At 36.3% G+C, this 24,161-nt stretch overlaps 1 protein-coding gene across 7 annotated transcripts in view; it reads right to left on the reverse strand.

Moving 5' to 3' along the window:
• Nucleotides 1-24,161, reverse strand: part of lrp1bb (low density lipoprotein receptor-related protein 1Bb) — a 308,534-nt gene that overhangs the window by 177,810 nt on the left and 106,563 nt on the right. For all 7 annotated transcript variants that reach the window (XM_016676720.1, XM_016676716.1, XM_016676718.1 and 4 more), the window contains 3 exons: nt 22,984-23,121; nt 1,234-1,353; nt 500-628 (listed from right to left, as the gene is read on the reverse strand). In XM_016676720.1, coding sequence (XP_016532206.1) covers nt 500-628; nt 1,234-1,353; nt 22,984-23,121 — 387 coding nt within the window. The remainder of the gene's footprint in view (nt 1-499; nt 629-1,233; nt 1,354-22,983; nt 23,122-24,161) is intronic.

Genomic DNA, 24,161 nt, shown 5'->3' on the forward strand with positions numbered 1-24,161 from the left:
TGGGAGGGTAGTAAGGAAATCCACTGGCCAGTAAAAAAAAAAAAAAAAAAAAAAAAAAAAAAGCTAGATGTAAAACTGTACTACCAAATTAATTAGGCTGATTAACTTGCAGGTGACAGATTACCTGAACACAGCATCCTTCTTGAGCACCTAATTTCAACAATTAGCAGGTTGCTTTACTTGTGGGGACACATTCACTGCTGAGCCGCCAACAGCTATTAGCATAAATCAGTTATTGTCTCCCAACAAATAATGCAGACGGCACCCTCTTAAAACTCTTGTGCTCATTAATTTTATCATTACACCAGCCTCAACAGATCTACTCGTTCCCGTGCAGGTGATGGATGTGGTCAATGCTAAACCACATTCATCTTGCCCCGCCGTTTCTCCTACAGATCGAAGCCTTGATAAGCTGGAATTCCAGCCTGTTTATTAATAGAAGTGAAACATATGTGCTATGCAGATTACATTGTCTCAAGTATGCAAGTGTGCTGCTCACCTTGTTTGGCTCTGCAAGATATCCTGTCAGGCTGCAGGATGTATCCTTCTGTGCAGCTGCATCTGTATGACCCGTAGGTGTTCGTGCAGGTTTGGCTGCATGCACCATACATGGCACATTCATCATGATCTTATGGAAAAAAGGGAAGAGAGTCATTTGTAACAAATTAGGTGTTCTCAAACATGACCCAAATACATAAAGTAATGCTAATGTGGCTTCAGTCTGGCACCTAAGGTATAATTACTTCTGTTACCAATAAGCCATCTTTGGAGTCGTAATACCCATTGAACTACTCTTTAGTACATCTTTTCCAACTGGATAAAATTCAGGAAGTTCAGCTACTTTGGTACACTTCCTCCATCAGCATAATCATGCCACTATAATTTATATCTTCAGCATGAGTTATGTGCAAAGTCACCTCTTCGTGTAGCCTCTGACATATGTGAAGAGCATTTAAAGAGAAACAAATGCATAGACAAGCTGTATGCCGTATAAATATGTGCATGAATGTGTATGTGGTTTGGTGTGGAAACGTTGCGTGCAAGCGGCTCTCCCTGCAGACAGTTGGCTCTCACGTACTCTGCAACTCCTACTTATTCATATGAAAGAAATCTGGATGAGGGAAAAGGGAAGGAATGTTGTTGGCAGATTGGATTTGGGGTATGGTTGGGTTCTGGGTTTAGTGGAGAGGGCTCCATGGTGTGAAGGGCCCCATCGGCTATAGAGATTCTTACCTCTGCAGCTTGTTCCATCCTCACCGACCTCAAAGCCGTCGGCACAGAAACAGAAGGTGCCGTTTCTCGTCATGACACAGCCGTAGCGGCACCGGAGCTCGTGGCAGGCTGACAGAAGCTCTACAATTGAAAAGAGATGGAGTTAGGAAAATTACTTTTCTGCTTTACAAAAATATGCCTGGTTTCCCTCTTTCCCTCCTAAATACTTCAGTCTCATTTAGCAAAAAAACAACAAAAAAGCCAAGCTCATTAAGTTCATTTATTGAAAAAGAAGTGAGCAAAAGACAAATTGTGTTTATTTCTGTTAATTTTGAAGATTATGTCCTGCAGCTAATAAAACCAAAAATTTGGTTATTTAGACAAAATTACACAGGACTAAAAAGTTTGTCTTTTTTTTTATACAGAAAATCTGTGGTAAAGTGTTGGTCACCACAATCACATGGAAACCTGCTCACAGACAGTAACTGACACAATATGCAAAGAGAGTAAGACATGAAATATAAAGAAGCTGGTTGCTGTTTTCAACCATGTTGGAGAAATGAGAACAGGGCAAAGGTGGGGTAGAAAAGGGTCAGAAGCCATGACAATGTCCTCTGCAAGAAGAAAATTGTGAAGCAAAACCCATTTAAATGTTTAGGGCTAAATCAGAAGCCGTGGCCTTAGCCTGGAATCAGTGCTTTATTAATATATCTGTTATATTCCTCATGTTCAGCTACTCTTAAACCAGCGATATTCTGATTTGTCGAGCTCCGTAACTACATGAAAATTAAATTGCAGAGTATTAATATTTTTCATGCAAATGTCAAGTATGGAATCAATACAGTTAGAAAATGCATAACAACGGAAAGAAATGTCATCCCCATTAAATGTTCAACAGTCAGTGGAAAAAAGTTTCAATAATCCCAAAGTGCAGGCTTTATAACTTATATTAATATGTCAGTCAGCTGTCTAGGTTGTCTAAGCAGCACAATTAAAACTTTTTTACCAACATTGCATTGTCAAATCTTCATCTGACAGACTGAATGATGGTGTAATACTCCATAGGAATTACCAACATTTCATTTTAGGTGCATTTTCAGAATACTGTAATTCGGGGGGATATTGTTCTGCAAACACAAGAACATCTAATTGTGGAATGAAGAATATGTCGTAGAACAAATCAATACGTGGAACAAAAGAGCAAATTAGTCTCAAAACAATGCTTTAACTACACAAAGGCGGCTGAACTTTCATTAAAGTCATCATCCAGCTCAGTGGAGACAGCTGCATATCAATTTTTCCATGATCTTTCCAGTTGCTCTATCTAAAGAAATTAATGAAATGTCACAGCGGTAGATCAAAGCATTTCATGACAGGCTGCGGTTACACTCAAAGTGATACAAGAAAAAGGCAATCACAAGTCTAGTCATTATTATACAGTGGATCATTTTTTTTCATTCAATTTTATTCTTAGCAGTTGAATTGTGTGCTGCTAGTTATTAATTGTCACCGTTTTCATTATAGGCTACAATATGTTTTGACTAACTACTACATGAAGATGAATGATGTGTTGCTTGGAGTAGGCTGATTAATTCTAGTATATACAGAAACCAATTTGAAGACTTGGAAATATTAAAACCAGTTTAACAGTCTCCAATGAAATGGTGACCTGTATGAAAACATCTAAATGATAGGTTGTTATAGAGACTGTTCTCTCCAAGAGATTTGTCTACCTCACTTAAATACTTGGTGTGCATGGTAGTTAATTCAGTTAAAGTTGGCTTTAACATTAATGCCATTTTAAAACACGGAACAAGACTCAATATTTAGAGCACAAGGACGAGACTAGAAGACAGCTTGACAATATTGTGAAGGAAAAAAAAAACAAAAAATTCTTACTATTCTGTTTTCACCAATAGAGTAAAAGTTTTATGAATAAAACTATGTTTCAAAGAATAGGCAATAACTGCAGAATAATCCCATGCAAGTTTGAGTGTTTCAGGGTCAGAATACTTTTCAATCCAAAGGAGCTTTTGACCTTGCTGTTAAAAAAAATATTTTATTTTATTTTTTTCTCAGGCCCCAAAAACCATGTGACTGCTTTTATGGTAGAATGAAAAATGGTATTATTTCAAACAAAGACAGAAAGTTTTAGAAAAAGAGAATTTAAGTATATTTTTTAATTTAAAATGTAGGTGGAAAAGAAGCAAAGAGTTTGTGAACTAATGACAAACATATTCCTTGTACCCGTAGGGCCATCTTGTTTTGTTGTGTTTATAACTGATAAAAACACAACCAAACATGATACATTTGCTAACATATTTAGTTTGCTTATTATATTTACATTAAAAAAAACAATTCTTCATCTGTATCATGTTGACTAAAGTTGTTAAGAGTCTTTGTTGTGGTAAAGAAAACATGCCTCATATTGCAGACCTTTGGACTTTTCCATGGCTTGTGGTTTGTATATTTGTCAAATTCTAATGTGTTCCAATTGCCTAAAATTAATTGAAAAAAAAAACCCCTCTACATTTGAATTTCTTTTTTTTCCTCATAGGTACAAGGTTTATTAAATATAAAACTAACAAAGCAAAAAACACTGTTCAGTGTGGAACAATTAAGTTTAGGTTGGATCAGTTAAAGTATTTTAAAATGTTAATCAAAGTTCAGTTCAGACACATTGGAATTATGAAAATGGCCAGTATTTTTGTGAGGACAGAAAACTCCTAATAAAGTCCCAAATTTAGTGTTGTTAGTGACTAACAGCCATTTTCAAAGGGCTTCACAACCAGTGATGTCTTGTCATTTTTCTAGTCAGTAAAATCCAAAATTCTCCCACAAAAACAGCAAATGGTACAAGCTTCTTCATCCTGATGTGGGGCATCCTCTTTAGTCAATGCTGCCAACACAAGACAACAACTCAAGACAATTTTTTCTTAATAAAAAAAGAAAAAGAAAAAATCAATTCATAGCCATTATAGCATATAAAGCTAAAAGACATCACACACTGACAGTATCTAGATGGCAAAATAATTACTTTAATTTGGCAAAAATATTGTGATGTAGCAAGGATATACGTAAAGTAATGAATTAATAATTAAAAGTTTCCAGACTTTAAAAAATAAAGTAGAAATGCAAAGCAATGCTTCAGTTATATTTATTTTATTGGTAACAATAATTCAGACACCAGTAATATTGTGGAAAACAATTTTTGCCCTACTAAATAAAATGTACACACATTAAAGGTCTGATTTCTTTTTTTTTTTTTTTCCGCATTACTGAGTGTGAGATTGTGCTATTGCTATAAACAAAGTCTTTCTGCACACCTTCTCCACGTAGTCAAATGAATGCAGAGGTAACTGTTGTGAAACAATATCAGTCTCAGAGTGAAATGCTTTTAAGATGGCTTGGAAGGAACAGCAGGGGGCAAAGCTCTGTGTACTTTGACTGTTGTGCTGTCAGAGAGGTTTTGATGGACAAAGAGTTGTGTGTGAAATGACAGGGCTTTCATTTCTGGTACAAATGTGTCTTCTGTATGACAGAGAGTAAGAAAACACCAAAAAACTAAAATGTAAATGCCCAGTAACCTTTCAACTACAATGGCTGGAGAGGCTGCTTTGACATTTATGTATTAATACGTCTCCTCTGCTCCTGTGTTGAAAAGATGATTTTAGTCGAAAATACCTGAAGCTTGATGTACTTGAAAGAGAACGTTGAGAAAAAATATTCCTAAACGATATACTGCTGGTGCTTTGCACATACAGGATATGCTGCATTAATCATGTCATGGCTCTTCTAAATAAATAAGCACCTTCAAAGAGCACAACCACCCAATGAAAAACGTATGTTTTGAATTAATTTGTTTTAAACAATGTTTAAAATTTAACACAGTAATCTTAAGTTGTTTTAGGATTGTGTAAAGATAATTCCTGATTAAGGCAACAGAAAAATCCACAGTTCAAGGAGAAATTGTTTAATCTATTGAAATATATTTATATTAAATTCCTGATCAGGCTACATGAATATTATGTCAGTGCAAATAAGAGTACCCTGGTTTTCTTTTCCTCTTTTGTAGATATTAAAGCACCACTATTTGAACTGTTTATTCACATGAATAATGGAAGATTTTGAGTCACAGCTCTGCATGTTGCCTCAATTGAACATAAGTAAAAATAGAAACACGTTTACAGCTATGGTATTCCTGCTGTGCTATCAGTAGCGTGCAAACAAGCCTTCAAACAGTTTTCAAAAGGTCTCAGATTTATTAGTTGTTAAGTACCGGTTCATGTTTTAAACCCTAATGGTTATGGTTGTGCAGTCTGGGGCTTCATTTTTTTCCAGAAAGATAAAAGTACACTCAGCCTCAAATTGAACTAAAATTAAATATTTTTGACTTGGTGAACAGACGACCAGGATTGGAAGCCACATTTTAATTTTGAGTTTTAGTCATTTTGATTCCTACTGTGCTAAGTGATTCTTGAGTCATTATTTTAAATTGATCATTTTTTAATGGTAATTGAAGTCAACCTGTATTTTAAGAAAAAGAAACATGCAGGCTTCACACAGAACGGGTTACAAATTAAGTCAAACACCTCAGGAGCAGCAGTGTCTTTGATTAAACTAACAATTCAAACCAGGAACAAAATAAATAAATAAATAAATAAAAATGAAACAGGAAGTATGATCACAGCTTAATAAAGAAAAGTAAAAATGAATAAAGGCAATTAGTTTTTTCACCTGTTAGCATTTCTGTGAGAATCTAAATAGACCTAAGATACTGATTATATGTTAAAAAATGAGAAAGACAGAATTTTCTAAGCTCATCACCAAAGGTAAATTAACAAAGTACCAGTTGAAACATCCAGAAGACCAGCTTTTAGAAGACGTAAAACCAATGAAGATATTTCCATTGATTACCAGGAAAGACGATTTTCAGCATACCGTTCTTAAAATGAAATCCAAATAAAAACAGGGAAAATATATGTTAAAAAATGTCTCTCCTTGTACACCGACCATGAACATCTTTGGCAAATACAAATAAGTTTTAGTCTAAATCTTACAAAGATATGAAGAATTTGGGTTAATTACGGGCTGGTATTTGAGAAGATAAATGGGCCCATTTCATCTGAACCTGAATGCTATAGTTTCTTTGGTTTTCTGGTAAAAAAAAATAAATTAATAGGGGATTAGTCCTGGCATTAGTTGGAGTAGATTTTAAATGAAAAAACTCCCAGTCTTGCTTAACTATGGTCTTAATTACTTACTCAGAGCCATAAATTATGCTCTAAATTACTCCAATTTATAAACCAAATTACAAAATGCCAGCAGAAAAAATATTTTCTTTTCAGTTGGTACATGATTAACTGATCACAAGCATAAGCACCCTACAGTATGTTTAGTCTTGGTCAAAGTGGGTTTATCTCTGTCATCAACATTTAAATCTGAACACAGTTAAACTCCATCTGTCATGGGGTGTGGGAGGTGGTGGTGAGGATGAACGCTGAGACCCAGACGATGATGACGAAGATGATTTAATAAAGAGAGCTCAAGCACAGTCCAACACAGGCGGCACGGCAGAGAGTTAGCACACAGCTAATTACCGGTAGCAACTGAAAAACTGAGGACTGAATAAGAGAGCTAAACCAACACAGGACTTTACAGTTCAACTGTGATGGCAGGCAGACAAACGACATTCGACGTACGACAAGGATCCGACAAGAGACAAAGACAACAGGTGGGACTAAATACACAGGGAGGGTAATCAAGGAATGAGACACACCTGGGAAGCAATCAACAGGGAAGACGCAGAAACAACAGAGACTCAGGACAGAAACTGAACACAGAAAAACCTTAAAATAAATACACAGAAACACGGATCATGACACCATCTTCTTCAGCTGCAGCCAGCTAAGCATAGAAAATGGATAAACATGGATGAGCTTTGAGCAGGGCTGTGCTGCAGACTTCTTTTCTGTCAATTTTTAGAATGACACACACACAAAAAACCACCCTGAGAAAACCTAAGTATTTTTTAAAATTATTTATGGTAAACCCCCCTCCCCACCCTACTTTTAATTATTATATTGGTACATTGAAATACCTTAGCATAATGTGTATATTATCCATCCCTGGTTTATATTGGTTCACTGTGAGCCCATCCTGGGCTTGCATATTCACATTTCTCAGATCTCAGACTAACCTGTTATGAATGCGTTTTAACTCCAGAAGGAACCTGGAAATCGTGTAGAACAAACTCCCACCAGGGTTACAGAGCAGACCCATTTCACTAATGTGGCCACAGTGGAATGAACATCCATCTCAATAATAAAAGCATGTGACTGGTAATAATACTTTGTAAACGCAGGTAATCTGTTTTGAAGTTTTCAGTGCCTGACAGGCGGGTCAAAGGCTGACGCTTTATCCACTTATACCAGTTTACCTATTGTCAAAGTTGTGTGTGGACCCTGAGTGACCTTTGCATTGCTATTCATCGTGAGGCATAGAGTAGCAAGCATACTTCCCTGTTGTGAAGCAGTAATCAAATGTCTACATGCTGGGCTAAAGATATTCAAAGCTAATCCTTGTATCTGCTCAGAGACGCCAGATGATGAGCTTTTCCTCTTGGCAAACAGAGGGCTGAGGGGATTGTATATCTGGAACTGAGCCCGCTTTTCACATATCTAAGCTACCTCTGCATGTATGAGTCAGTTGTAAAGTGCTTGTTGTATCCCTGCCACTGTAATCTAGAAATAAACAATATGTGTGAGACAGTAAGCATTAAGTTATTTAAGAAAACTTTTTTGTTTTTCGAAAGGTCACATCCTTCAAAGGATAACTCCTTTTTTTATATAAATAAGGCAATATCTTTTACAGATCACAACTTGGTCTATTGTTAATGGTCTAATAGTAGACCATTCATTTTATGGTCTACTATAAAATTAATGCAGAGGAAACATTTGTTCATTATACTTTAATTTAGTTAGTGACTTATGACTTTCTGTTTACTGTAGAAAATAAGGTGGCATGAGACTGTGCACTTTATAGTCTTATTGCCTTTAAGTGTATTAAGTAGAACGGTTAGAAAGTTAAAGAAAAACATGTTTTTAGGAGGTCCCATGGAAGGACCTACACGGTCCAAACTTCAAAGATAGTAATTGTAATTAAGAAAAGACCAAAGGTGCAATATGTGGCAAGTATTAAGTGTCATGTTAAAATGAAGGTTTGTAAGATAACATACTTTAGAATCTATAGAGGGAGTATGTTTAGAATTATTTGGATCTAAAACCAATAAGATATATCTTACAATACACCAAAAATACCACATAAAAATAAACATAAACAATAAACACAAACACAGACTACAAATAGTCTGAGTTTTAATTCTGTAAAAGTCAGGCTCCACATTGTAGGTGTAACAGATTTTACTTCTTATTCCTTAAAATGAACTCTTGCAAAATTGCACTGCAAAATCTATCTAGCCTTGGTGTTCTCTGTATCAAATAATAACAAACTAGGGCCACAGAAATTAGTAAAATTAGTGAAATGACTATGACTCTCCATCACCATTTTGTCATGTTTCTACTATGTGTTAAAACTGCCTGCCACAAAACAACACGTTTCTCCTCCACTGACTAAATGGTGTTAAGAAGTCATGTTCATGCGACATTTCTGTCAGTCCAGCTTTTGTTATTTTTGAAAAGAAAGGCCTCCCCAGGTGGTGGTATGACAACACCACATATTCTGTAAGAGTAAAACATTCTTTTAAAAGCATTATTCAGGAGTAAGTAGAGGTTTTCCTCCTGCAATGGCTTGAGGATGCTGCTTTCGGTGCCGCGGTGGAGTAGTGCCAGTCAGATGTTTGTAAATGCCAATGTACCAACTTTTGCTGCTGTGCTTCAAAACACTATGTACAGATGTATGTGTAGGTTAACAGACTTTGTAAACAGCAGGACTCACACTTTGACCATTCCTGTTCAAAGCTCAGTGAGGTCCTTCTCTAGTTTATGGAACTAAAATTAGTTTACATGGCAGTGGATGATTATTTTATTTTTATTGTTCTTGTTTGTCTGTTTCTTGCTTTTTAGATGGACCATAATTGTGTCTAAATAAATAGGATTGATTTATTGATTACTGTCATTACCTTTTCTGATTTATTTTTATCATCTGCTATGAACATAGATTTTTGTACCTTTGGGTAACCAAGCCTTTTGTAACAAATTATCCACGATATTTAGAAAGAAAAAAAAGGGGGTCTCATGTAATGTTTTTCTTTGTCCAGCAGTGGAACAGAAGGGAAGTTTCTTTCATTCTTTGCTCTCTTTACAATATTGTGTCTTTCTTAATACTGGACGTTAATTTAAGTTACTAATTCCCCGGCAATATCTCTCTACACATCCTACACTGTGACCAGTAATATGATCCCCAGCTGTTATGACCCGTCTAGGGGTGGCCAGATCATAACATGAAGGATCCATCCTCTTCAGAGCCCAACCAGCCAACACACACAAAGTTGAACATTTTATATTGCTATATAGTTTAAAAAGATGTATTTTTGATTGAGATGTTACAACAAGTGGAGCATATGGCTTCAGAGTGAGCTATAATTCCGAAAACAACAAACAAAAGGAAACGATCTGAATATTAACCAACTTGCCTAATTGAAAGTAAATAAACCAAATGACAAAAACTTACCTCCCTAATTAAGAAAAACATGAGATTCCACAAACTATTTTTATTAAAAATATATATATATATTGCATGCTGAACTTATAGCCAAAGTTACAGAGAACACCAGTATTCACAATATCCCCCATAAATATATGTCCATAAGTCTGAATGAATTGTAGTAATTTTGCATAAACTGAGAACACAGTTTAAGCTCAAGGTCCCTTAAGTCAACAAACACAAGTCAACCACAGCACTTGCAAAAGCTTCTATTCTTCCTAGATCAGAAATCTTCCTCTCTAGACATACATGTGAGATTTTGTACATTAATAACAAAAATTGCATGGGTAACAATGACCCACACCAGTGGAGAATGTACAGCTCAATTCTGTTAAAAGTAAGTTGCAGTAATATTGAAGATTCATGACCTAAATATAGATTTTAGTTTAGATCATAGCTTAAAAGAAAGGACATCATGGCAGCATAGATCACTCACACAGCATAAAACTCTCAGATCTTCAAAATTCAACCACACAGATGGCAGAATATAAATTCAGAGAGCTGCTTTGTTCCTTTGCCAGTAATAACAAGAAGTCTCACCATGAACAAGAAAACAGTGCTCCAAGGCTAACAGTCAGATTGCCCCATCTGGCCTAGTTCTAGCTTCCCTTTAGGGATGGCCATGGCCTTTGTCTTTGAAAAGCCTTACTCCATAGCTTCCCTCCACAGTCAAGGTCTATATTTCACGTGGGACCAAATTCAGATGCAAGCCAAACACAGAGGGTACACCAAATGCCAGTTCAAAGAATCTTTGTTATTTTTTTTAAGCATAAGTAAAGAGTTGAACCAATTTCCAGGTCTGTAGCTGGAGTTGATATTATACTGGGTGGCATGATTGACAGGTTTCATTCCACAGCAGTGAAAATGGGGCAAATAATCTCTTGAGTTTGAACTTTCAGAAAGTCTGCGCAGAGAAAAAAGTGTCTGCGCGATGATTGCACTGACACAGTTTATTGACAGGCATTTAGAAAGTTATCTAAAAAGCTTGAGCATGTCAGCTTTGACATGACATGATGCCTTCCAGACAGATAGCAGTACAAACCCTAAACTTGAGAGATATAGATATTCATATAAAAAAATGCAACTCTGGAGCTCAAACTCGAAGGCAAACATGACAGTAAATGTTGGTAATCCTCCACAGTCCAATTTGATAAGAGATTTAAAACCTGGTGCACAGCCAGGCTTCTGACATGCCCTGAAAAATTGGAAGCAACGTCATGGGTGTGGGTGTCAGAATCTGCCAGCAAACAATGAAATTTTAATTCTACCCACTCCGGAGGAAGAAAATCCCCTGTAATGGGATTTGATGACACAAGATTGTTTCCTCATATTAGAAAGAGTAATGATATGAGTGACAATATCTTGCCAGACTGTGCAAGAACAAAGTAAGACGCATGAAATATTGATTGCCAGTGTCTGCTCTTGTTGATATAGCGTGTTGTTGGGTCTGTCTCAAAGTCGATCACAAGCAGTGATACCACAAGGCCTGAAAAGACTCAAACAGCAAAACAGTTTCTGATACAGAGTTAAAAAAAGGGGCGAGATTGTAACAAGAGATACTTTGATAAATTCTGCCAAAACACACAGCAAATCAACAGATTCATCTGTGTGAAATACGGAAACGGCAAACACGCCACTATAGAGAATTGCTACCTCATATGCTTTGGTAAAGTGGCTGCAGCATGGTGACGTAACACAGTAAAGAAGCAGTACACATCGCAGTGTGGCACAGCAGAGAAGAAAACAATCACTTTGACCACTTACGGCAAATGTTCCATCCATTAGAGGAGCAAAAATTTAATAAATATGCTAATATGTTACAGTACAAGGCTGGCTGAGCACTTTTAACCTACCACAAGAAGAAGAAAAAAAAACCTCTCAGTATTTATTTTAAGCTGTATTCATGGCCAGTCATTTTACAACAGGAGCATCACTTATCACCAGCTCCTTCAAGCAGGAGAAAACTGTTTGTTTGGATCGCTATAATGAAAAGTTAATCAAGTGAGATAATTGACTTGTTCAGAAACAAGGGGGTGGGAATGATGTATCTTCTCCTATCAGCTGCTCCTTTTTGAGGTCTGCACGGCAGATCATTTCCTCCAATCTCACCTTATCCTGAGCATCTTTCTTTTTCACACCAATCCCTTGCATGTCCTCCTTTTACTGCATCCATGAATCTTCTGTGTCGTTTTTTTTTTTACCATCTCCCCTATCAGCTACATTCTCAAAATCTGTTATCCAATATGTCCTATCTCTTCTCTACAGACGAAAAAAAAACCAAAAAAAACATCTCAGGGTCGCCTCTTCAACTTCGTCTAAATGGGACAAAACAGGAGGGATGATGGATAGTTGACCTTATTTCTTTTTCATGAGACAAGTACAAAAAAACAGGTATGAATATTTATGAATTACATTGTAAACGGAATGTCGGCTAAGAAAAATTATGGTAAATATTGATAAAAAGAAATAAAATGTGGGTTTATGATAATTAACAAGCAGCAAGTAATGCTGATGTAAAATTTATTTGTATAGCACATTTAAAACCAGTTGACCAAAGTGCTTCACATTTTATTCCAGCCATCATAACATAGCAAACAGAATACAAAGAAAAAACAAAAACAGAAGTTAATTAAAATCAGAAGAACATGCAACTCACGCTATGTTGAAATCTACTGAAAACAGAGTCGTTTTTAACAATGGGAAGCAAAAAAGTCTGTAATGTTGGAAGGCAGATTGTCCCACACTTAAGGAGCCACAGATAATAAATCTCGATCTCTTCTGATCTCCCTCCTAGCTTTGGGACTCTGATCAGATGATCAGAGTCCCAAGGAAGGAACATTAGGCTATAGTAGGTCAGAGAGATAAGGGGGTGCAAGCCCATTTAGGTATTTATAAGTCAACAAGAGAATTTTAAAATATATTCAATTACACATGGGGAGCTTGTAAAAGGGGGATAAAACCAGTGAACTGTTTTCAAACCCATGGCTTGTTGTTAAGAACCGAGCCTCAGCATCCTGAAAAGGCTGCAGACAAGAGAGGGAGACCTGACTGACCCCGACATAAAGTGCATTACAATAATCAAGTCAGGTTGTAATAAAGGAACAGAGTATTTTCCCAAGGTCAGGTCTGGTTAGAACAGGCTTAGGTCAAGCTTTCTGCTTTACTGAACCCTCCCTCCCCCAATCACAGGAAGAGAGCAAGTCATAGAACTAGAGCTAAACCAAATAAGTTTTATCATCAGAAAACATAGAAAAGTTGACTCCACCCAGGTGTTAATATCATCAAGACATTTAACAGAGGATGGATGGAGCAATAACTATTATTACGATTCTGGGGCAGATAAATCTATGAAAATAAAGACCAGGCTTTTCTTTAATAGACCCCAACTGAGGCAGGAATGATAAAAACGAAATTGGACCCCACATGAATGAACACTATTTTCTCTAAGTCTTTAGAAAGTAAAGAACATTTTGGAAATTTGTTTCAAATTCAAACAAGCTGAGCAGTCAAGTCCAAATTATCCCAAGTAATATTACTCAAAGATTTCCTAACAAAAGGTTGCTTTAAAATCATAATTTCAGTTACAGTATTTAGGTAAATTCTCTATCTCAGTCAATCTACCCTATGTTAAACTATAACTTACTGCTATTTACCATAATGTTTAAATGTAACTTCTCAGACCCAGGCTCAAATAAGTAGAATCAAGAAAACACCTGAGAAAAAAAAACTATCTGAGAAGTTTAAGTTGCTGATATATTTTTAAAAGGAAGCATGATCCCTCAACCTAAAGAAATTCAAAAGCCCAAGTGAAGTGAAGTAGTCTTTGGAACTCCAGCAAGCCACATGTAGAGCCATTATCCACAATCAGTTAAAAAGCGAAGCCATGGTGAATCATCACAGATGGGGCCGGCCTATCAAAATTACTCAGAGTGCATCTGCAAGTCCTCCAGGACATTACAAAAGAACTAAGACCAACATCTAAAGCTTGACAGACATCACTTTCCTCAGATAAGGTCAGAGTGCATCATTCAACAATTAGAATGAGAATGGATGAAAATGGCATCCACAGAAGACTTCTGAGGCAAAAACCAAAAATAGAATGCCAGAATCCAAAGCAAACCAGTAAATCCCCCTGATACAATGAAGGTTTTATAGAGATATAGCCAAAGTCAGAGACGCTTGTGTTCAGATGTGAAAAAGCTCCCAATGTGGCTGAATTAAACCAAGTCCATTAGAAGGAGACAGCAAAAATTTCTCCACAGCAATGTAAAAGACTCTTTGTAAGTAACTGCAAATACTTCACGGCAGTTATAAAAGCAAAGGCTAGCATGACGAGTAGGTTTAGGAGGCATTTACTTTTTTCACTTATGCAAATCTTACATTTATTTACCAGAATCAAGGCTTGATGAAGGGAAAAACTTGTAAGTTTTGAACTCTTTGAGGTGTTATTCAGTTTTCATATTTGAAACATTGCAACACATTCCTCCACCGGGGTGAAAACCTCAAAATCAGAGCCCATAGAGAGGTGCAATGGAATCATACTCTGCAGCAATAACTGTGGCGACTGTAGCTTTACTGTGAGCAGTGAAGTAGGTCCTTCACAAGGAATGTAAAATCCAGCACATACATGATCAGTTTCACAGAACAAGGTATTAGAATAGGAGTCTATGTCTGTCAACAGTAGTGGAATGAAGAGTTTACTGTGAAAGAAACCTTTGTTGTCTGAAGGGGTTTCAAAGGCCTTACTTCTCTTAGACTGCAATCTAAATAGAGCATGAAACTACTTTTTATATCCTCATTGACCTGCTCCCTAACTGTATTTTGTCTCCACACTTCACAATCAAGGAATGGGCTAATTCTGCGGGATAAATGTCAAGTACTCATGAGCTATTACCATATCAGCTTGTTAATGATCAATGAGATTTGGGGGTCGTGCTTAGTTTGTTAATGTGTTGCTTAAATGTCAGTTGAAATGAAACATGTTCTGAACTACATCATGTTCTTGACACTGTTTTCATGTGCATTGCACTCTTATTCGGAGATTATGCATTCCCCACATGCTTGGTTGATACAGAAAGCGTAAAGGTCTTCATAAATTTCTTTCTGTTCAGAAACATGAGCTACTTGAACTGTACCTACATGCATGTTTGGGAATTTTTATTATTGTGCTACCGGTGAAAATTCTGCATTTTTATGACTATTTGCTCAGAAGTGAAGCTAAGAGCTGAAAATAAAGTGTAAGGTAATTTCTTACCTGGAAATATTTTAGAGAAATATCTGTGAAATTGGATTTCAGTGTTCTTTTATAAGAAAAATACATTGATAAAAGACTAATTTTAAACAGACTTTAGCATTAGCGATTAGCATGATGTGTTTTCCTTAGAGAAAGGCAGTCTTCCCCTTAACTCAGATTTTAAAAATCCAGGAATCCAACATTCCCATTTCCAAATTTTTACACAGCAGTTGTAGGATTTATTTATTTTTTTGGTAAAAGACCAAGACCCATTTATCTTTCCAGCACCAGACTCACACTTCTGTATTGGTTGTATTTATGCCCTGCGTTATAGTTTGCTTTCTGCTTTTGGAGTGGTCTCTGGTCCACTTGAGTCCACATATGCATTCAAACTGAGTCGGAATTCACTTCAACTGAACAAAGACCTATGTTTTTTTCCAGACCAGAGTTTGCCATTTTGGTTAGCATCAGAATTTGATTGACCATTCACACCTCCCTCAGCAAATCAGACTCAGACAAATACACTACACTTCAATTAAGGTTATTCACACCAAACAGGGCTGGTGTGAATGCACCCTAAATTTACTAAGTTTTGGAAACTTTGATAAAGTTTTATTATTTAAAATTGATGTATAAATGTCTGCACAATCCAGCAGCCCCTTCTGTTCTCAGTGAACCTGTAGTTCCACTCAGAGCAGTGGGCTCTGCCACACGAGGAGTCTCCAGTGGAAACATCAAAGTGCCTCTGAGACAGACATCATCTGGACAGTCTGCTTTTTCAGCTCTTTGCTCTTAGCTGTGGAACTCCTTGTTCTTATTCAAGTGAATCCAGTTGCTGTGGAACTCCTGGATACACAGCAACTGGATTCAGAGTGGGGACATTTATATGAAATTAAAAGTGTAAAAAAAAAAAAAAGAAGAAAAGTCAGGCATGTGATCGCAATTAATCTACCATGCTATGTTGCTTTTTGTTATTTTGCATTTAATTTTGAATTTAACAATTGTTTACTTAAAGGCCCTCCATTAAGGGATGAGCATGGACAAAGCACAAAGCTATTGGCATGGCAACCACGGTGCAGGGCAAGCAATTGGGATGAATTGTGTGTGACGAAATGAACACAAAATTTTTGGTCTCATGGTGTGTTTAGTGAATAACTATACTGTAATAAATGAAAATATAACAGATTTTAGTGATATGACTTTACTACTTTTAATCATCTCAAAACCAATCTTCCAGATAAACACAAGAGGATATAACTATTAGGCTGTGGACAAATCTGTTAGCAGCACATGATTTCAGGAGAATAAGGATGTTTTTACTGGAGGAATCCAAAGCATATTATGTAGAAAATTGAAACCAAGATAGCCTTAAAGAAAAAATTCAGAAATATTCCAGCTGAGCTGTGACAAGATCAGTGTAACAGTACATACTGTTGCAGCAAATACATGCATCCCAGACTACAGCAGGCTTCTTGACATTTGTGACAGACATGATTTCATCTATAACCTCCACCAATAATTGCACACTAAATATGTCCTTAGCACAACACAAAACAGTACTAAAATGCAACAAGCACAATAAAAAAGTCAAGACTATGAGGAAAAAACTGTGAAGGAAAAGAAATTAAAACCATAAATCCAGCAATTGGACAGCTATTGTCTGTTGTGTGTGTGGTATTGGACATGCCCTATTGGATGCATTTTGAGATTGTTTTTTTCCATTTATTTAAATGTTTTGTCAAAAAAAAAAAAAAACCTGTAACTTGTATTTTACTTATATTTGATCCCTATTTTATTGACTTTATATTTAATTTTAATGCACTTTGCTCAACGGTTTTATTTTTCAAGGTGCAATTGGGAGACCTCAACACCAGAACTGGCAACTAAGTGTATATTCACAGCCTAATTAGGAAAAACAAATATTTCAGTATATATTTTTAATGAAAGTAAAAATGAATAGTACGATATGCATCGTACTATGCTGCATATTTGTCTGTAATTTATTGAAATGTCCATGAAAGTTGATAGAAATAATAATAAAAAAAAAATCTAAGCTTACAAAAAAGATATGTAGCAACGTTTCCTTGCCAGAATGTGTTTGTATCCTGGAATGTTCTGTTCTGTTGGGCACATGGAGAAAAAAATTGGATACAAAAAAAAATCTGATCTAGCTGTAAAAAACCCCAGGTTGTAATTATTTGAAATGTCCTTCATTTGAGTCATAAAACCTAATGAAGGACATTATGGGGAAGGGAATTACTGGGATAAAAATGTTAAATAGATTACATTTCAGTCAGTAATTGGCACTGCTCTTAACTACTGTGCTTTTTTTTTAAACTTGTAAATGAAAACTTGAATAACCTTCACAATTTCAATGAATTATTTTAAAATTCAAGACAAAAGATTGAAGAACTATGTGACAGCACAGATCTTTTCATTCAAACCTCAAATCATTTAGTGACACTAATGTGAAAGTGAATTAGTTGTATGCAAGATTTAGATTTGATTACTTAATTAGCGTGGTTTGTTTTGTCAACAATTCCCAAAACTTTAAAACAAGAGAAGAAGGATTTCCTTGTGTTGTGTAAGATGACAGTATAAGTTTCGGATCCGAATAAATTGGATTCGTTTTATTAAAGCGTTGTTCTTTCTCGTGTCATCAAATGTTACTGGAAAATCTTGGAATCAGTTTTCAAAGTTCAGATGTAGGCCAGTTCTCGCCCAGAGCTCGGTTGAGCAAGTGCACTGCATGTGACAGCATTGGAATAACACCGTCATTCTAAACAATGAGTAATCTGTTTCAATAACATTGTTTTTGTTATAAAAATTTGAAATAAATGTGCTTGTTTTCACCTTCAGGGACAGCTCTTGCGATATAACAAGAAGCTTGATAACTGACTAACTTCTATTTATTTAGGACTGACATTTGTCTTCTTCAAATGCAAGAAGCAGAGACTTCAGAGCTCCCACTGCGCAGCCGGTTGCATACGATTAAAAATGAGTCTTCTGAAGGTGAGCAAAAAGAGTTTGATGGTTTTCCATATGGGTACCTTCATTTCAAGGCCTCGTGGGATGCTCAACATGTATATTCATAAGAGGTGGGCAAAAAAGGGAGGGAAAGTTTTTAAGAGAACCAGCTGGTTGCCTTCGACTTGTCTCTGGTGACCTCAATTTCTCCTGCTTCATTGAGTTTGATGTGTCCACGTCCTAAACTGTAGCTCTTGCTTTGGGAACTTGTGAAGAATCTTAGAATATTACGGTGTGAAATCATAACGAAGAACATGGAGTAAGACATGAAAACTGAACAAAAGGGGTAATAAAATTCTACCATACAAGACTAATGCATTAAGTATTGACACGAACTGAGAAGGGTACATTTTGCAGCCCTCAAACTTTTCTGAGCTGATGACTCATGTCTGCACTGAGGAAGAAATGGAAATATTTCTAAATTAATAAAAAATATATTTTCATTACAACTATAAATCATGTTCTTTACTAATCCAATGAAATTAAAATGATCAGCTGTATGTGTGATGTATCTTAAGACTGTGAGTTTTACAATATTACACAATATTATTGTGGGCATATACCCAAACCATTTAAACTAAAGTGATAATGTTTCAAGACAGTTCCCTTTGGACTTGGAAATAAGTGAAACTATTGCAAGAAACGTGTCCACTTAAAATAAAATAATGTAAAATTGATTATATCCATCCATGATTTGATTCTGACAAAACAATGTATCCTTTATTTATTCCCTTTTCCGGATTTCTTGAGAAATTATGATTTGCAAGAGAATTGTGCAAAACAGCAGCATGGGAAATCCTGTATTACTTATTTGTTTTTGTAAGAAATACCTAAAATCAACTCTCGACTCAATAATAGACAAATATTACATTTATTTTCTATACACATGCATGTTTGTCTCATTACCTCTATCAGAAGACCATAGCATAGTTTCATCAAATAGATTTCACAGAAGTTACCTTGTGAACTAGATACTGAATGTTTTCATGATATGGTCTAAAAATAACAAAGAATTTTACCCCTAGTATTTTTTACAATTAAACCTCATTTTAGTAAGATGGTTTTTCTGTATGGAGCCCACAACTACACTCCACCGCTCGCCTCCCACATGTTTCTACATATTGCTGGTTAGCTGACCAAAAAGTGTACAAAAAAAGTTTACCTGTTTGAAGATATTTACAGTGATGGTGTGGAAACGACATATGCAGCATTTGTCTCTTTCATGAAGGCAACACTAACACTTTGAGTGGCATGGCTGTTGAGAAGATGACTGCAGGTTGGCTGTCTCAGCTATTAGATATGCAACACTACATACACCCGTAGGGCAAAAAGTACATTTTCTGCAAGACACACCAGTGATAAACTTAGATACACAATGAAGTACAGAAATATATAATATTGCATATTTCTAACAGTGGAAAGCAATACAGTATCTCTTATTTTTAACAGCAAAAATTATGATTGCTTTCTGTTTTAAATAAAATCATCAGGACAAGTTATGACATAGTAAAAAACTGAAGTATCATGCTGCAGTAAAACACACATAAAACATAATATTTTATGTGTTGACTTATAAAAAACATTTATGTTTTTGGTATATCTACATGAATTCATATCCAATAAAACTTGGACAAAGGCTTAAAAAAGCAGTTTATTTTTCTCTTCATCTCTATGTTTTTAAGTGGAAGATGATTGTGAGAGGAATGAATTATATAGCAAGGCCAGTTTCTGCACTATTGTGTTCTCACTGCATTTCAGAAGAATAACAGGATAGGAGGTGTTCTAATAGGAATCCATTTTGGCAAAGGTAATTCATAAGTGGCAAGCAAGCAGCATCAATGTGTACTTATGACTAAGAACGCTGTAAACTGGATGGATTCCACTGTACTTTTGTTGCACTGTACTTGACACCGTATCTCATCATTTTATGTTTCTAGAATAAATTCTCACTTTAATGCCTGTGTTTTACTTTTCAAGGATAAAGGCTAACATGCACACACACACAAAGTTTGGTAATCACTGTGGGTTCCTCCAGGTTTGACTCCAGTGTGTTAGAAAAACAGCTATTGTTTCAACTAAGAATGTATTTTAAAAAAATGGTTGACATGCAATATCCTATGGTTCTTGGCTTGACTGTTCCAAAATCCAATCATATTCTGATCAGTGTTTTTCACTGACCAGACATAAGTGGTGACCAGGTCATCCTGAAAGGTTACTGAATGAAGTGGAATCAAAGTCTTCAATATCATTAAAGTGAATTCAGAGTAACCAAAATGTAACAAACTAATTGCATTCAATACGCACAAAGACAGAGACTTAATATGTTGGTCAATAATCAATATAACTATTGCACTAATCACTATAACTGCACTAATCACATAAATCCCAAACATCAGATTTGAAAGACAGTTAACACATTGCCTTGGTATTTTTGTCTTGGTTTAAAATAAGTTATAAACCCTTTATTACTGCAACTTTACACATGCAGCAAGACGTTGGCCACAAACACCCATTGGTTAATCTATTACGCAAGTTTATTTAGTCACCAACGCAAATGGTGATCTCAGCCAATGAGGTAAAAACGCCTTGCTGAAAATGCATTGAGCTAGCATTTCTCTTGACATGCTAAGTTAAACCTGTTTACACTAGAGCCACATTTACAAAGACATGCTCTTAGATGCGTACACATTCATACACTTATTAACGGGTCGGGGACAACCTTGATTGAAGTGCTATGACAAGGTCCACATCGTCATGTGGCATGAACAGAAGCTGGAAATGAATCCAATTGCAAGACAAGTACTCTTCCCTTTGAGCAGCAGTTGCTCAGTTTGCTGTAGTTCAAACTGAGCATAGAAACGGGAAAGAAAGAGGATTTAAGTTTAAATGTGACAAGCTTGTCTGAGTATTTCAGAAACTGATGAAATATTGGAAATCTCATGTACAACCTTCTTACTGATTTACAGAGAATGTTTTGTAAAAGAAAAGAGATGCCTTAATCAATTTAGTGACTAGTTTAGTTCACTGAAAGGCATCAGCCAAGGTATGCATCCTACCATGTCTAAACGCACAACATGTTGAACCTTCAAGCAGATGGGCTGCAGCAACATAAGACCACACATGCTGCCACTCATGTAAGCTGAAAACATAAAACTGTGGCTACAATTCAAACAAGCTCACCAAAATTTAACAGATTGGGAAAACTTTCCCTGGCCCAATAATTCTCATTTTTGGCAGTGTGATTTAGGGTTCAGATTTTGAGGTCAACAGTACTATCCCACTTTATATGCATAGTTAAAACTGCTGATGGTGTTAAAATGGTGTGGGATATATTTTCTTGGCTCACTTTTGGCTCTTTATCACCTATTAGGTATTATATTATGATTATTATGATTATATTTGGCAGGATAATGCATCGAATGAAAAATCTCAAAAAATCTCAAACTGGATTCTTGAACATGATAATGTGTTTGATTGGCTCCAATGGCCTCCACATTAATCAGATGTATGTTTTATAGAAAGCATTGTGGAAGTGCAGTTTACAAACTTGTAGGAACTGCATGATGCTATCATTTCAATATGGCTTAAATCTTTAAGTAATGTTTCAAACACTTCATTGAATCTGTGCTGTAAAAAAATTACGGTATGTTTCAAGACAAAAAGCGTCAAACCACAATTAGCAAGGCACTCCAAATAAAACGGCCAATTATTTTAAATAAATGTCACCTGGTCATGGCAGAGAGAAAGAAAAAATAAAAACATTTTGAGTTTGATATGTATATTGTCTCAAATTGCATTATTTAAAAAAATGGAATAAATACAGACTGTTGGTGGCAAATCAACATTATAAAAGAACTGGAAATCAGAAATCAGCTACTTGCTCAATGCATCTCTTATTCCTACAACACTGAACATGTCTGAAGTGATACTGAGAAACAAAAGACATGTATCTTCAGTACCAAATACCTTTGGAGACTTTAGCAAGATTAAATTAATGGCAATGTAAAAAAAGAGAGGCAAATACTTAGATAGTGTTTTCTTCCTTCAGGACAGTAAATCAGACACTGACACCTCTTTGCACCTCCGAATCATACACAGACTCATCCCAGCTTGACTTTAACTGTCTTACGGGGTCAGGACAGGTTGCGGTTTATGTCTGACGGGTGCTATTGTTGTGCCAGGACCTCAGCGATTGCAGGGCAAATATTGCCTCCTCGTAGAAGCCAGGTGTCCGTAACAGCTTGGCGTATTTGCACAAAAGGTAAGCAACAACAAAAACTTGTGTACAGCACAACACCTGGCGCTGCCATCCCGCTGCGTCTCTCGCCTGCTCTGACAGTAGGGATGACGAGAAATCACCCTGGCAACCAGTTCAACCGCAAAAGGGGGAAAATGCCAACTCAAAACACCGTAGCATGAAATAAGCTGTTCTCTGTCATCTACTAAGTAGCTGATGAAAGTGTATTAAACAACAAAGCAAACAGCTTCTAACAGTGGATAAAAATTAACTATTAATTTATACAAAGTAAAGCACATATCTGGAATTGCCTTGCTAAAATATGCAACAGTATTTTAGGGAACATTAACTAGATATGAAAGTTAAACACTTAACACAAATACATGCTTTAAAAATGAATTCTAATTTAATGGGTGAAATAAATTATACAACGTTAATAATCCAAATAAGATGAGCACAATCTGATTAATTGCTGTGATAATGAAAACTCTTATCATTTTATGCATTCTAAACCCAAGGCTAGAGGAGTGAACATGAAAGCTTCTCTTACCTCGACAGTGAACTCCTTCATCGTACCCGTCCTCACAGTCTCTGGCCCCGTTGCAGAGCTTGTTGAAATGAATACATTTTCTCGTCCCAATACACTGTATGTGATTGAGGGGACATCTGATCACCACCTCCTGTGCACCTGAAGCAGAAAAAAAGAGAAACCAGAACAATAATTAATCATGTCCACATGAAGAGGAAAATTCCGGTTTTAGGCAAAATAAGGAGCGCACACCAGTCGACATAAAAACATTCACCATCATTTGTTTTATTTGCAAGTAAACATTTTTTTTTTTTTTGTCAACCTGCTCATACCTCAAGACCTGTTCTACATGAGGAAGAACCTCCGCATATGCAAATATATTTATACTTCACGGCATTGTTCTCCACACACAACAGATGTTTCCCCACGTTGCTCTGCAGCCGCATTTGGTTAAAATCCTATAACAAACTACCTGACTGCCACTGCCAGCCAGGCGAACAGCGGAGAGCAGCTGTTTAGGGATTCATGAGGCACATAGATAAGTGACCCTCATTCATGTGTAAGCCCCAGGAGCACATAAAACACAGCTGACCGGCACACTCGCACTGTAAAAAGCCATATTTCCACCTTAACTACACTGACATCAATTACGGATTAGCTATTGTGGGCAGCTAATGGGAAGATTTATTACCCATCAGGTGAGAGATAAAACTATTCCTAAAAGTTCTTACATCCATACTACACCAATTTTGAAGTAGCAGAGCCCACTTCTATCTGAAAAGGTAAGACTACCCAATTAATGTGGCTAACAAAAAGAAGGGCTACAGCCTTTTCAGGGTTTTTACAGAAGAGAGATGTGGACATGGAAGTGTATCTCTGGACTGATGCAATAATGACTTATATCATTATCTCCTTCCAACCGTTCAATTGCCAAGAAATGGTGACTGACTAATTAAAGTACCTTGGCTACAGCAAGGGAAGCACAAAAGACTTGCACTGCTTTTATGCCCCATTTAGTTATTTCAGCGGTAGGTAGCCTTGTCCATTAGGTTTTTATGTTTCTTGAATGAAGGGAACTGGTAGTTTCCAAAAATAGTTTCAAACATCCCTTTATGGCCTTGTTGTGAACATTTAGGCTTTAGTAACAACTGCACATCTTGAAACCTGTATACTTTCACTGTCAGTATAAGGGATATATA

The sequence above is a fragment of the Poecilia formosa genome, unplaced genomic scaffold, assembly GCF_000485575.1.
Source record: "Poecilia formosa unplaced genomic scaffold, Poecilia_formosa-5.1.2 Scaffold140, whole genome shotgun sequence".
In the NCBI taxonomy this organism is placed as follows: Eukaryota; Metazoa; Chordata; class Actinopteri; order Cyprinodontiformes; family Poeciliidae; genus Poecilia; species Poecilia formosa.